Raw genomic sequence first — 14,926 nt, 5'->3', positions numbered from 1 at the left:
ACACTGTTAATCACCTCCTTTATTCTCTAATCTTTGCAGATTTTCAGAGCATTGGTCTTTCCTGGTTCTCCTACCTGTCTGACTTACTCCTTCTCAGCTGCTGGATAGTCATCCAAGTCACGCTCATTAAAAGGATGTGTTCCCCAAGGCTCTGTCCTGGGCCCTCCTTCCTCTAGACTATTTTGCGTGGTGATCTCATCAGCTCCTGTAGATTCAACTATCATTTCTATCCAGATGATTCTCATACCTATTTGTCCAGCCCTAACTTCTGCCCTGATCTACAGTCTAGCATCTGACATTTGTAAGAGGATGTCCCGTCGACATCTTAAACTCAACATGTCCAAAGAAGCTCATCTTTTCTTCAAATCCACCTTTCTTTCTACCATCTATATTATTGTGGTGTGATATACCACCCCCCTCCTTCCAGTCACCCAGGCTCACAGCCTAGATGTCTTCCTTGACTCCATATTCTCATGCCCTACATCCAAGTGATTGCCAAAGCTTGTAGATTTTGCTTTCATTGTTGTTTTTCCTTTGTTTTCAAAGAGGACCAAAGATACCACCCCATGATGTGGTGTCTTGACTTGCATGTGAATTGGATTTAAGTGAAGCAGAGTTGCACAAAATTGTCAGTCTCACTGTCTTCCAGAGTCACAGAAGTCCAGTAGCAGGACAAAAGTTAAAACAACTAGTGATGGCCCAGAATGCATTGAATGACCTTGGCCTCTTTGATGTCTGACCAAGCTCTAAGCACCTGCTTCCACTGCTTTCACAGCCATTGGAACACATTGTTCTCATCCACATCTTCCCTACAAACTCTCTTCCCGACCAGCCCCCATCACCTCAGGCCTGGACTACTGCAATAACTTTCTACCTCAAGTCTCTCCCCATTCCAGTCTGTCCTCAAACTCATCAACCAAAGTGATCCCCCTAAAGCACAGGTCTGACCATGTCCCACCCCCACTCTCCCACATTCAGTAAATTCCAGCGGTTCCCATCACTTCCAGGATCAAAGATAAAGTCCTCTGGCATTCGAAGCCCTTAATGGCCTGGCCCCCTTCTATTTTCCAGTCTTCTATGCCACCTCTCCCACCACTCTATAATGCATATGTAATTCCTTCTTGTTCTTGCATAAGATGCTGCATCTCCTGATTGGGCATTTTTATTTTCCTTCATTACTGGAACTTTCTCCACCCTTGTCTCTTCATCCTGGTTTCCTTTAGACCCCACATTGAATTCCACATTCTATAAGAAAGTCTGATCTCCCTTAAGCTAAAGACTTCTTGAGATCACCTCTAATTTAGCCTCTTCCTTGTACATAGTTGTTCACCTGTTTTCTCTCCTGTTAGATTGTAAACTCTCTGAGGATAGGGACTATTTCTTCCTTTCTTTATGTCCCCAGCCCTTAATAAATGCTACTTGATTTGTAGTTAGGCCTAGGAACCTTATTTAGCCTCCATATGAATTGCTTCACTCTGCTGTGATCTTTTTTTTTCTTTTTGGAGGGCAATTGGAGTTAAGTGACTTGCCCAAGGTCACACAGCTAGTAAGTGTTAAGTGTCTGAGGCCAGATCCGAACTCTGGTCCTCCTGACTCTAGGGCTGGTGCTCTATTCACTGCTCCAACTAGCTGCCCATGCTGTGTTCTTTATTTACTGAAAGGGTTACCCCATTTAAAGTATTGTCAGAAGTTCTTGGTCCTATTATAATCTGTCTCCCTTTTCTTTTTGTCAAGTATCTCGGTGCTGTCCCATTTAATTTTATTATCCAGCACTAATGTCTCTTTTTGGAGAAAGATAATGTCATGGAGTTTTGGTCACTTTTCCAAATAGAATTGGAGTCTTTATCCCTTGACCATATCATAAGGCAACCACAAAAGAGCAAATATAATCACAACCTTACAAACACTTTAAAAACTGCATTAGCTTCTCTTAAAATGTTTGAGGCTCTGAAGTACCACAATGGCTTTTGAGGCAATGGTATATACTGTACAGTAGTGTGTGTTTATGATGCATACCAATGACACAAGTGGAGAGAAAGCTTTCATGTTGGATGAAACAAATTACTGGTAGTTAGGGGAATAAATGGCATGGGATAGGAAATGGGGGACGAGGTGGGGGAATAGAAGAATTGGGTAGGTCCTAGCAATTAGATGAAAGGCAGTGAGTACCAGTGGGAGCATGGGGTTCCAGTGATAGAGCATGCATTCAGAAATCCTGGCTCACTTCATCTTCGACATATCACAATTTTGATATAACACATTGTCACATCTCCAAGCATATGGGTGTGGGTTTGGATATGTGTGCATATTTTAGCAAGGTGATAGTCTCATTATAAATTTTTTTCTTTGATCATATCTAGCTTAGTTCTGAATTCCACCTCTTAGGAGGAATGTTGAAAAGATTAGTATATACTAAGGAAAGTGACCAGGATAGTAAGAGGACTTGAAACCGCCCTAGAATAATTCTGTTTAGAAGACATAGGGGAGAGGTATAACTATTTGTTTCAGTGGTTTTAGGAATTAATAGAGCACTGGCCCTGGAGTCAGGAGGACCTGAGTTCAAATCCAGCCCCAGACACTTGACACAATTACTAGCCATGTGACTTTGGGCAAGTTACTTAACCCCAATTGCCCTCCAAAAAGCACACACAAAAAAAGAATTATGTGTACATGCAATTGGGAAAAAACAAGATTTTTCCAAAAAAATTATATGGATGTTATCTTAGACCGGTTTGACTTGACCCCTCCTTTCCCCTTTCCCTAAAGAGCTAAGGCTAAATATAATAATGAAAGCTACCTGAAAATGGAATGGATCAGTTTGAAGATGGTGGTCAGTTCTCTATCTCTAGAAGATTTTTTAAAGAAGAGGTTAAATAACTGTCAAGAAATTCATGCTTTTAAGTAGGAAATGGACTAGATTGACTCTGAAGTCTCTTGAGTTTCTGTGATATGAACTGTTGATTTTTTTTTATCATTGGCTTGGATATAGCTTTGAATTAATTGTCTAGGTATATTTATATGTCTGATTCACAATAAATACACTATCTAGTTTGCAAAAAAAGTTGTAACATTAAGTTGATTTTGTAGTATTTAGGTTCAAGTTTCAAAAGAAAATCTAACAGATAGTTATTTGTTAAACTGATCTTTTTCATCAAAAAAAAAAAGTAGAATACAGGTAACTCGACTACAGTCTTTACTATTTACATTGGCTTTAAGCCAACCTGAGCAGAGTTTAACAATCTTAACCTTTACCCTTAGAAACTGCAGACAATTTTTAAAAGGATCTGAGCTATCCAAAGTTCTTAGATCCAGAAATAGGAGTAGGTTAGGGAATAAACATTTAAATTGATCAGCAGAGTACCTTTAGCCAATAAACCAGACTACAAACAGCACTCACCAGATCACAGGATTGACCACCAAAACATTTGAAAGGATTCCATGGCTTTGTGTTTCGAAAGATGCCTAAGAAAAAGTCCCCTAGGGGAGCACGTTGGGGCTACATTCAGTTCCAAAAGAGTTCTAATGAGAAAGTTCAAGGTTAGAAATGTTTGTTTGGCTGCATACTGCCTCAGGGTATGGGGTCAATTAGGACCTGATCCTAAACTATATCAAAGCAAGAAAGGGCTACAGCTAATTAGCCAGGAGGTAAGCAGAGAGGCTGCTTAATATAACAACAAAAAAAGACCACATGAGCAAAAGAGTAAAAATAATAATAGCATTTATATAGTGCTTTAAGGTTTGCAAAGCACTTTAAATATGTTATTTAATCCTCACAACAACCCTAGGAGGTAGGTGCTAGGATTCCCCATTTAACAGATGAGGAAACTGAGGCATGGGGTACCTTACATGCCTTACCCAAAGTTACATGGATAGGGAGTGTCTGAAGCAGAATTTCAACTCAGATCTTCATGGCTATGCATTGCACCACCCAGCTAGAGAATCACCTATGAGAATACAGAGGGTAAGCGGAGAGACAGCATGATGTGACAGTGGCTTTGGAGTCATGGGACCTCAAATTTCAGCTCTTCTAGGCCAGTTCTTGTGACTTTCCTCAAATCATGAAACCTCATTGGGCTGCAATTAATTTCCTCACCTTTATCCCAGGTGAAGCTAAAGTAAATCCTCTTTCAAAGTGACTTCTAGAAGGATACCCACTTACTCCAGCCATGCCACTGCTGGAAATATCTTCTTGTTTTCAGAGGAATGAGAAGGGATTTGGTTTTTGGAATCTACCCAAAGTCACATATAAGACAGGAGGTGGGCGATCAAACTGGGTGCTAATGGGTTTTTGTTTGCTTTTTTGGTGCGAATGGGGGAGGAGAACTCCAGTTCCTAGGCTCCTTAAAAAACACTCAGTCTATACATTAGTATGCACATATCCTGAGATATCTATTTTGGAAGACAATACTCATTTGTATAGCAAATAAATTGCATTTTATCAGTCTACCTTGTACTTTGAACAGAAGCTAACTAATCAGATAAAGGATTTTATAGAAGTCTGTAAACATAGGAATTTAGACAGGACCAAGGCAAAAACTGTTACATATGCCTTAAAATGCTCCAAAGTTCTTTTTGTTGAGCCCTTAAGCAAGTAGCTACTGATAGAAAAGGCTGGTTATACTATTCTTTGTAAGGTGAATAGTCTTTACTCACTAATCCTGTTTTTCCTAAGGCTTTTAACAGAGATGGTCATTAACCTGCACAGCATCTCAAAAGGGAAAGAAAAACAGTTATGCCTTTTCTGGCTAATTTAAAACTTGCAGAGTCCTGAAGGGTTGGCAAGTCAAGGAACTGAGAGATTGTTTAGGACTTTGTCATTTAGGGAGGTTTACATAAAAATTAAGTTATAGAGGAGTACACACAATGAAGAGATGGGAGAGCCTTGAAATATTTGCTTATACTTTGTCCTTTGTCTTTCACAACTATCCTTCAAGGTGGGAAATACAAATACCCCAGATGGCTGGGCAGTTACATAAACCTGGCCAGGGTCACGTAGCTACTAAACAGGAATGCCAGGGCTCAAACCTAGTTTGGCTGATTACAAATCCAATGTTCTTCCTATCCACATTGCCTTCCCACCGATGCCCTAATCCATTTCCTTGGTAGCATCTTAATTTTTCCACACCTGCAAATAGCTTGGGCTGCATTGTTGTTGAGTCGTGTCCAACTTTTCATGACCGCATTTGGGGTTTTCTTGGCAAAGATACTGGAGTGGTTTGCCATTTCCTTCTCCAGCTCATTTGCAGGTGAAGAAACTGAGGCAAATAGGATTCAGTGACTTGTCCAGGGTCACACAGCTAGTAAGAGTCTGAGGCAAGATTTGAATCCAGGAAGATGAATCTTCTCTAGGGCAGCCATGCTATGCGCTATGGCACCCCCTAGCTTCCCTTAGGCTTCATACTCCTTAGCAATGAAAAGCTGCTAATAAAAGTCATCAACTAAAAAAGTGTTTACAAGCTACCGGTTCCCTCTAAAAGTGTAAGAGGGTAGGAAAATACTCCATATTACTTATCTTCCAATTCTTCTTGTGTAATTAATGGGTAATAGCAAAATTCAGATTCTGTAATAATAATCTAGCATTTACATAGCACTTTAAGGTTTGCAAAGCCCTTTACAAATATGATCGCGTTTGATCCTCACAACAACCCTGGGAAGTGGAATCTATTATTATATTATTATTATTATTATTCCCATTTTACAGATGGGAAAACTGAGAAAGGTTAAGTGACTTGCTTGGTGTCACATCTGTTAAATGTCTGAGGTTACAGAATTCCTGACTCCAAGTCCAACTCTGTTATACCACCTTGGAGTTAGGCTTAGGTTATAATCTAGCACCACCTAGCAGATTATATTGAAATAATGCCAGAATCTCCCAACAGGATTTTTAAAGAACACCTTGGACAATAAGAACCAAAATATAAGCAATAGCTGAGGTTCACCTTCAAATATTGGGGTGTTGGTGGCTACTTGCCTAGTTTGTAAGTTGGAGTTGAAAATTTGTTAAGAAATGTTGAACATCTATGCTAGAAATCCTAAAGGAGTTGTATTGGAAAAACCTGTCTAGGAAAGAAACATAATTACTTGTTTGTACAGTCAAACTGTTGCCCCTCTTCCAATACATAGAATGTCAAATGCACAGGAACTCATAGGATCACAGATTTATAGCTAAAAGTAACCTTAGGAGCCATCCCACCCAACCCTCCCAAGGTCACAAATTTAGTGGCAGCATAAGTATTTGAACCAGGTCATTTGGACACAAATCCAGTGCCCTTCCCACTGTACCATGAGTTGTTACTTGGTAATTTGAGGGATTTGAATCATTAGATGGAGGTAAAGACTTTCTCTTAATTTCTTTGCCAATGGTAAGCAATGAAACCAGTACACAAAATAGAAGGTCACATGGCTTTTTTAATTGTGCTTAGGCTGTGATGGCAGTGCTGATCATTGTCCCAAGTTGTTCAGACCCTCGGTGGCATGCATTATTGTGTTGGTCACTCTGTTGGTCACCTCCTTCATAGCTTTTTCTTCAGTTTCCTTTGCAGCTTTGACAACATTTCCAATGGCTTTTGAGGATAAAGAGAGGAAGAAGGCATGAGTAAAGAAATATTGTTCAGCCTCTCTTATTTGTAGTATGGCATAAGACCTAGCAGGTCCCTATGAATTAATTATACCATACAAATTGTCTGTTACTCTGAAATTATCCTGTTAATGATTTTTTTCTTTACCAAATTGAACCCAAGGATCAGCAATGAGAAGCCAATACTGTTTCCTCATCCTATCAAAGTCCTTCTACTTAGTTTTAAGTATCCTATAAGTAATTAAGTTTGTAAAGCTTGCCTATCTCTCCAATGCATTTTTTTTCCTGATTGATTTTTTAAAATAACATATTCTATGGACATAAAAAAACCTTAAGACAATCTCATGGATATGAGTAACAAGAAAAATTATGCCAAAATAAAGGCTGGTGACATTCAGGAGAATAGAGAATTTAACTTTCTGAGCCCACTTCAGCCATACCACCTTATATTTGGCTTTGCTTATCCTTAAATTCTTTAGTTTAGAATTTCTCATACCTTTCTCACCAGCTTCCTTGGCGTGTTCTACTACTTCCTTGACCACTTCCTTGACTACTTCTTCAGCCTTGTGGACTAGAAAGAAAAGAGAAAACAAAACTGAAATAAGTGGTCCTAAATTCCTACAACTTTGTATAACCCTAAACTAACAGATTACAATGTTAAATATATAATATGATAGAAATAACCTCCCAGGGAAAAAGATTTTTGTTGACCTTTTGTTTCCATCTCTCTTTACAGACTAATTCAATATGATTAATTCACAAATGAGTCCGTTTATTGCAAAAATAAGCAAGTCAACAAGCCCTTATTAAATACCTATTGAGTGCCAGGCACTATTCCAGGTTATGGAGATTTAAAAAAAAGGCAAAAGATAGTACCTACTCTCAAGGAGTTCTTAATCTAATGGGGGAGATGACTTACAAATAGCTATATGCAAATAAGGTATGTATCTATATAATTATTAATAATGTGTGTATGCATACACAAATATGCATGCATATACATATATGCTGATATTCGTATACACATTTACACAGGATATTTCATAAACAGGATAAATTGAAGGTAATCAATGGAAGGAAGGCTTGAGTATTGAGGAGGATTTTTAAAAAAGCTTCTTGTAGAAGGCAGGATTTTAGCTGAGACTTGAAGGAAGCCAGGAAGACTAGGCTATAGAGATGAGGAGGGGAAAATTCCAGGCATGGGGACAGACAGTGAAAATGCTACCAAAGTCAGGAGACAAAGCAAGGAGGCCAGCGTCACTGTATTGCAGAGGGGGTGTGGTTTGAAAGGGGAATCATGTAAAAGAAAACTGGAAAGGTAGGAGGGGTGAAGTTATGAAGATTTTATCTTTGATCCTGGAGGTAATAGGGAGCCACGGGAGTTTATTGAATTGGGGTTGGGGAGTGGGGCAGTAACATGGTCAGATCTGCACTTTAGGAAGATCCCTTTGGCAGATGAATAGGAGATGGACTACAGAGGGGAGACGTGGCAAGGAGGACATACGGTGATCCATTGCAATAGTCCAGGTGTGGGAGATGAGGGTCTGCACAGGGTAGTGGTAGTGAAAGAAAGAAGGGGTATTCGAGGAAAGATATTATGGAGGCTTTGGCAACATGCTGGATAGGTGGGTGAGAGAAAGTGAGGCATGAAGTAAGGCTGGGTGACTGCGAAGATGGTTGCCCTTGACATTACTAGTCCAGGGGCAGAGCCAAGATGGTGGCATAGAAGCAGGACATCACTAGTACATACTAGTAACAGTGAAGGCAGAAGAGGGGAGGGCAGAAGAAAGACAAGGAATTCCGTTTTGGACATGTTGAATTTAAGATGTGTATGGGATATCTGTTTCAACATGTCTAATGGGCAATTGGAGATAGAAGTCTGGAGAATAGGAGATTATAGGTTAGAGACAGATAAACAGATCTAAGAAAACAATAAATTAAAAACTCTAATGTCAAAGGGGTTTCAAAATATTAAAGATCTCTCTAACTCTATGAACAGAACAATTTTAACAAAACAACCTATGATTTAAAATAGCGGCTCCCTACAAACTTTTTTAAGTTTAAATTTTAGTAAGTTGATTCTCATCTCAGTTTACCTTTGTCTTAGGACATTTCCTCTGGATCCTTGGCAATATTCAGAACTTTATCCTCCCTCCTAGTAACAAGTAAGGCATCTCTATCCACAGGTTGGTTGTTTGGTAAAAAATCCCTTTCAGGCTCCTTGTTGAACTGATCAGACTATCAATCTCAAATATACTTAAGTTATAGAGTTTACATTTCTTTTGACTACTTTGTTTTAGTATGGCCCAATAACTATGAAAATAGTTCACTGCCACAGATGCACTTTTTTTTAAACACTTATAACAACTAAGTATTGTCAAGCAAAGTAAATTCTTATATTGGTTATGATCAAAAATGTGTGTCTCAAATCTCAACTAGAGTTCCACCATCTATAAAAAGACTTTCTTAGTCTTCCTTAATCTTAGAGCCTTCCTTCTGAAACTGCCCCCAGTTTATCCTGTCTACATTTTGTTTGTACGTAATTGTTTGCACATAATTGTTTGCATGCTGTCTTCCCCATTAGACTGTGAGCTCCTTGAGAACACGGACTGGTTTTTGCCTTTCTTTGTAACTCTATCACTTAGCACAGTGCCTGACACACAGTCACTGCCACTTAATAAATTCAAGTTGACTGCCTGACTGATGTCTATTACCTCTCTGTCAAGAGGTCCTATAGAATCACGGTTAGTCATTGTGTTATTCAGAATTCTCAAGTCTTTCAAATTGCTTCTTTTTATGAAGTTCCCAGACGCCTGTATTTCTTCATTTATTGTGAGGCAGTATCCCAGAATTGAGAATAAAGTTGGTTTAAAAAAACCCAAATCATTGGACTAGTCCATCCTCAACTCAAGGATTATACTTAAGTAGAGACTTATTCTGCTTGCTGTACCCCCACCCCATCCCCCCATAGAAGAAGGAGTAAGAAGAAGTTGCCCAGAGGCAAATTTAGGCTCCTCCTAAGGAAAAACCTTTCTAACTATAGGAGCTATCCAAAAGCATGCTGGGTGGCCTTGGGAACTAGTGACTTCTCTTCTCTGGAGGTCTCCAAGAGAAGGCTGAATAAGCACTTATTAGGGGTGATAGAAGGTTGTGGTTCACGTATGGCCTGAACTAGATGGTATCAGAGGTTTCTTCCAATTCAAAGAAACTGTGATAAGAAGTTCCACAAAGATGAGTATCTGAATCTCTGTCATACCAACAGGGCCGGGAAGAATCTTCAGAAAATGGCTCTGCTCCATTTCCCATCCACATCTCTCGACATTACTGAGACTCTTGAAAGAATGGATGGGACAAGAGTTTCCATCTTGTGACTCGAGGTGTTTTCACTGGCCTGTGATTCTCTCCTCATCTCTGACTCCTGGCACCCCTGGTTTCCTCTAAGGCCCAGTTAAATCCTGCCTTCTCAAGAAGCCTTCCCCTATTACTCACCACCTCAGTTTAATGCTGGTGCCTTCCCTCGGCTGATCATCTCTCTTTTATCCTGTGTATCTCTTGTCTGTTTGTATTTGTTTGTATGTTCTCTACATGTTATCTCTCCCATTAGACTCTGAACAACTTGAGGATAGGAACTGGCTTCCATCCTCTTTCTTTGTGTCTTTAGTTCTTAGCACAGTGCTTGGCACATAATAGCCTTATTGACTGCCTGACTATTAGGAGAAGGAAATCTATATCTTTGAAAGCCGAATCCCAGATTACCCCTGCTCCCCACACCATTATAAAAAGCAATGAAAAAAATGATTGAAAAGGAATATGGTTGTCTGCTCATTTCAAAGCTCTTCCATCTGAAGCCCATTTATTTAAAGTATAGTATTATCCCTGACCTAATTCCTTGGGTGTGCCACACACTCCCGAACCCCAAAACAGTGTGGTACACAGAACAAGGGGTTAAGAGAGCCAGGTACAAAGTGGTCAGCCTCCACCAAACCATAGAGGCCAAATCCCTGCCCCCTGGGACCTCTCCCCCGAAGGCAGAATTATTAGCACCCACCTGAGCCCTAGAGCTATAGGAAAATAAAAGAGTAAAAGTTTTTACTGATTCAAAATATGCTTTCCATGTTCTACATGCCCATGGAGCAATTCAGAAAGAAAAGGATATCTGACCACAAAAACCTCTCCTATCAAACATGCCCTTTTCATGGTGATCTTTAATTCCCTTCAGGGAAATTGTCTTTTCTCTATACTCCTTTTGTGCCTGTTTGGTCCTTGCTTACTCAACATCCTTTCCAGGTTTGTCTCCTCCAGGGTCCAAGCCATCAACTTTCAGATGACCGCTCAGGCTATGTACCAGCTTCTGAGGGAATCCAAGGTCTCTAGCCGACTGGACCTGGCATCGGCCAGGTTCTGAAGTCTGAGCCCCTTAACAAGATCCAGAGAGGCAGGGACAGCTCTACACCCCTTGCCAGTTTCAGAAGCTGAGACCTTTGCCTTACCCCAAAAGAATTTAGGTCCCATCCTTTGGCCAACCCTAGATCCTTCCCACAGTTTTTATATGTAAGATTCATCTTGGCCTCCATTAAGGAGCTCAGATTCAATCTGACCTGCTTACATTAGCATTACAAATGTGAGGATTCCTTAAAAGTCTACCCAATATGGCAGATCTTTAATAAACTTTGTTTTTCTTTGGCTGAAAAAAAAAAGAATAATAGAAAGTATCCCTGGAGCTTTTTAGATTAAAGACACTATTTAAATTCAAAGACCATCTGTCTGTAATAGGCTTTCTGTTTCATCATAAGTTACTTCCTTTACCCTACAGCCTTTTCCAGCTCTACTACACAGGGTGGCTTTTTACTTACCTTGTCAATCCACTTTTTAATTTGTTCAAATATCCATAGTTAATTAGTTACAGAGGCCAAGTGAAGGGAGGGGGAGAATATCAGTCATTTCTTCAAGTACAAATCCTTAAAACATCCTCCAAGGTAAAAATAAAATTCCTTTGGATATTTGTTTACAAAATTATCAGAAAAGATTGCTTTTGAACAAAATGTCTATCAAAGTTTTTGGGGGAAGCTCATGTTTCAAATTGACTGTCATCTTTTCAAGTCATTAAAGGATCTAAGTGTCAGCTTCCCTGAAGATGAATACAAAGAAAGCACTTTAGAAACAGGGTACATAAAATGTAAGCTACTGGTAAAGTTATCTCACAGATTCTTGGCTATTCACAGGTTGCTAGCAATCATCTCCACCAACCCCTTGATTTTACAGCTGAAGAAACAGGCTCAGTGATTTGCCCAAGATCATGCAACTAGATTGCTTTAAAGGCTCCCAAGGCTCCTTCCCATGGACCATGGCTCCATGAACCAAAGGCACAGAGAAGACAGAGGTGCTCTTGGTCTCTCCCTGGCCCATTGCTAGCCACCTTGAGGGCAGCGTCAGCGCACTCTCTAAACCAGTCATACTCAGGTGGAGCAGCGTGGTTCCTTCTTCAACCAGGCCCCAAGTCCCCAATTAGCCAGGGCATCCCCAGCAGGCATTGCTGTTGAACAGGTTTGTGTGGTGAATGGAGGCCAGTCTGAGCAGATTCTACAATTACTCTCACAAAAGCCTCCTCCTTTTGGAGTCTTTCAATGATTATTTTCAATCTCTCAACATTTACCAGAAGGAAGGAGAGGTGGAGGAATGGAGAGAATTGGTTGGGGGATGCCTGGGGTTGAGGCCAGCCAGCATCATTGGTCTAGTCTTTCCTAAAACCAACTATCATCTCCCCAAGGAGAGAAGGTTCTCTGAAGAGTAATCAGCAGGGCACTTCTAACCCTACCTGACTTAACTCTCCCCCTCCCCTTCCCCACATAGCCCTACTATGGAAAGCAGACCAGAGAATGGTCTATGATTTTTTTTTGTTCTCTTATCATAACTGAGTGAAGCAAAAGATGTAGTGATGAATTTGTTTGCTAGTTCATTTTCTTCCAAAACCATGGAATAAAGGAAAAATAACAAGGTGTTGAATCCAAACCAATAAAACCTTCATCCCAGACAGTCAGAACTGTTTGTGGCCTCTTCTAAACTGAAGTGAGATGAAAACACCTTTGCCTCTCTGGAAACAATCCCAGAGCCTCTTAGACTCCCTAACCCATCCACTTACCTCTACTGTCCCTGCCCCTTTCAGATGGAGAATACTTTGGGGGGTAATGTTACTTACCTACTTCTTCAGTAGCATTCTCAGCCCGGTGGGCCAGACCCTCGGCGGCAAGCTTCCCTAAGCCTCCAAACATGGTTCTACCTGTTGTATTCCTGAGGAGTGAGATGAATACTGTACACCTTCCTCTTAGCCCTGGCTTTTTATAGGCAGATGTGGGCTCCTCCAAATGTCCATGGGGCAATGGGTGTCACCTTAAAGGAGTCAGGAGGATTAGGTGGTGATTAATCCTTGAAGCATCAAAGGGGGTGGAGGAAAACATGGAGGTTGATTCCTCAGGGTCTTGAGCAAAGCCCTTCTACTCATGGTAAGTGTATATTCACAATCCAAAAGAGCCTATTATGTGCTAGGCACTGTACCAGGACCTTCACATTCAGCACAGGCATGATTATGTCCTCTAAACACTTCTATGGGAGCAGATTTCAGAACTGAATCCAGGGGCAGTAGATAGAGGGCTAGCCCTGGAGTTAGGAGGATTGGGGTTCAAATCTGACTTCAGACACTTACTAGCTGTGTGACCCTGGGCAAGTCATTTAACCCCTGATTGCCTTAAAAAAGAATCCAAACAGCAACAACAAAAAACGAATTCAGCTTCTCCCTTCTCTTATCTCTGATCCATATTGATCCAATATATATATATATTTGCTTTTTGGAGGGGGAAGGCAGGAAATTGGGGTTAAGTGACTTGCCCAAGGTCACACAGCTAATAAGTGTTATGTGTCTGAGGCTGGATTTGAACTCAGGTCCTCCTGACTCCAGGGCTGGTGCTTAATGACTGCACCACCTAGCCACTCCATTGATCCAATATTGATACTGCCATGTCACAGACAAAAATATGGATGTTGGCATTTGAAGCCTTTCATTCTAACTCCAGCCTAGCTAGAGTACATTACTCCCCTTTACTCTTACCCCCCCAAAAAAACTTGACCTACAGGTCATGTATTCCTCCATACACAACATTCTGTCTCTCCCCTTTGCTCAGGCTGTCTCCTGTGCCTGGAATGTTCTTCCTTACCTTGGAAGCCTGTGCTCCCTCAGTCAAAGTGCCATCTTCTATGAGGGAGGCCTTTCTGACTCCCCCCAATCACACCACCACCACCACCACTGTATGTATTGCTTTGTATTAATTTTGTACCTTTTTTTTTTATCTCTGTTGAATATAAATCACTCAAGGGCAGGAACTGTTTATTTTTTACCTTTTTATCCCTAGAATCCAACATGGTGCCTGAAGCATATTAAGTGTTCAGTAACTACTTACTGTTGAATTTCTTAACCTCTGGGTTGTTGCAAATGGTACCTAAATGCATATATACGTATATATCAAAGCTATATGCTAATCATTTATTTCATCATGTATTTTCTCAAACAACAGGTACTGACAGTGTAATTGCTATCATGTGGATAATGTGTGAATTTTTTCATATGAAAAATGTTGGAAATCACTACCCTAAAGATGTTTCAGGAATTTACCAGCAAAAGGAAAGTGAATAAAGGAAGAGTTTTGGAGACAGAGACTTTGTGCCCTTGAGATACTTCTACTTAATTTACTCTCTGCCTACATGCAAAGCTTATCTTGGTATAACTCATTACCTATTGATAATCTGGAGGTACTGGGGTGAAGCCAACTGATGTATAATTTACTGGTCTCTCCCTTTGTCCTCTTTTTTCAGAATTGGTGGCATATTGACTCTGTTGCCACGTACAAGGACTTCTACAGGTCTTTTCCAAGTCATAGAAAGTTAGAGCTCTAAGGACCCCAGATTTACCTGCCTGGGACCTCTGAAGAGACTGCTGGCTGCCTCTCTCCTGACCATTACCCTTGCTAGCTACCTCCCCACCCCTAGACTCCTTAGCTGATGGGAATCTCTACTCTCCTTGTCTGGTGAGCTTCCCTCTCCAATCATGATTGCTCTGTCATCCTCTGGAAACTCACCAGAGCTACCAAAGCACATGTATACCAAAGGCCTCAAGAAAGGGAAGCTTTTGGTCCAAATGAAATATTATTGATATCTCCTTACTAAGTCCTTAGTAATTATCTGCTCAAATTCCTTTATTTCCAACATGAAGAAGCTGAGATCTAGAGATATGGTCACTTTCACAAGGTCACGCAGGGAATAATGAGCAAAGCCAAAATCATAGGATCACTCGGTTCCTGG

At 40.6% G+C, this 14,926-nt stretch overlaps 2 protein-coding genes across 2 annotated transcripts in view; one reads left to right on the top strand and one right to left on the bottom strand.

The window, feature by feature from the left end:
- Positions 1–14,926, top strand: part of CPN1 (carboxypeptidase N subunit 1) — a 472,336-nt gene that overhangs the window by 295,103 nt on the left and 162,307 nt on the right. The gene's annotated exons all lie outside the window — the stretch shown is intronic.
- Positions 6,391–12,932, bottom strand: FAM25A (family with sequence similarity 25 member A). Its single transcript, XM_069067197.1, has 3 exons — positions 12,774–12,932; positions 7,074–7,148; positions 6,391–6,563 (listed from the first exon to the last, which is right to left on the bottom strand). The coding sequence occupies exons 1-3, from the start codon at positions 12,844–12,846 to the stop codon at positions 6,442–6,444; spliced, it is 270 nt and encodes an 89-aa protein (XP_068923298.1). The 5' UTR covers positions 12,847–12,932; the 3' UTR covers positions 6,391–6,441.

This window comes from Petaurus breviceps, unplaced genomic scaffold, assembly GCF_028583685.1.
Source record: "Petaurus breviceps papuanus isolate PSGF00001 unplaced genomic scaffold, PetGlider_PUasm1.0 90740, whole genome shotgun sequence".
Classification (NCBI taxonomy): Eukaryota; Metazoa; Chordata; class Mammalia; order Diprotodontia; family Petauridae; genus Petaurus; species Petaurus breviceps.
This window is presented reverse-complemented; position numbering and strand designations above follow the sequence as displayed.

What these genes read in the sequence shown, in the direction of transcription:
- FAM25A (XM_069067197.1), bottom strand. Translation starts at nt 12,846, where the DNA reads ATGTTTGGAGGCTTAGGGAAGCTTGCCGCCGAGGGTCTGGCCCACCGG. An exon ending in GAATGCTACTGAAGAAGTAG is followed by an intron (nt 7,149 to 12,773) that starts GTAAGTAACATT and finishes TTTTCTTTCTAG; the next exon opens with TCCACAAGGCTGAAGAAGTA. An exon ending in CAAGGAAGCTGGTGAGAAAG is followed by an intron (nt 6,564 to 7,073) that starts GTATGAGAAATT and finishes TATCCTCAAAAG; the next exon opens with CCATTGGAAATGTTGTCAAA.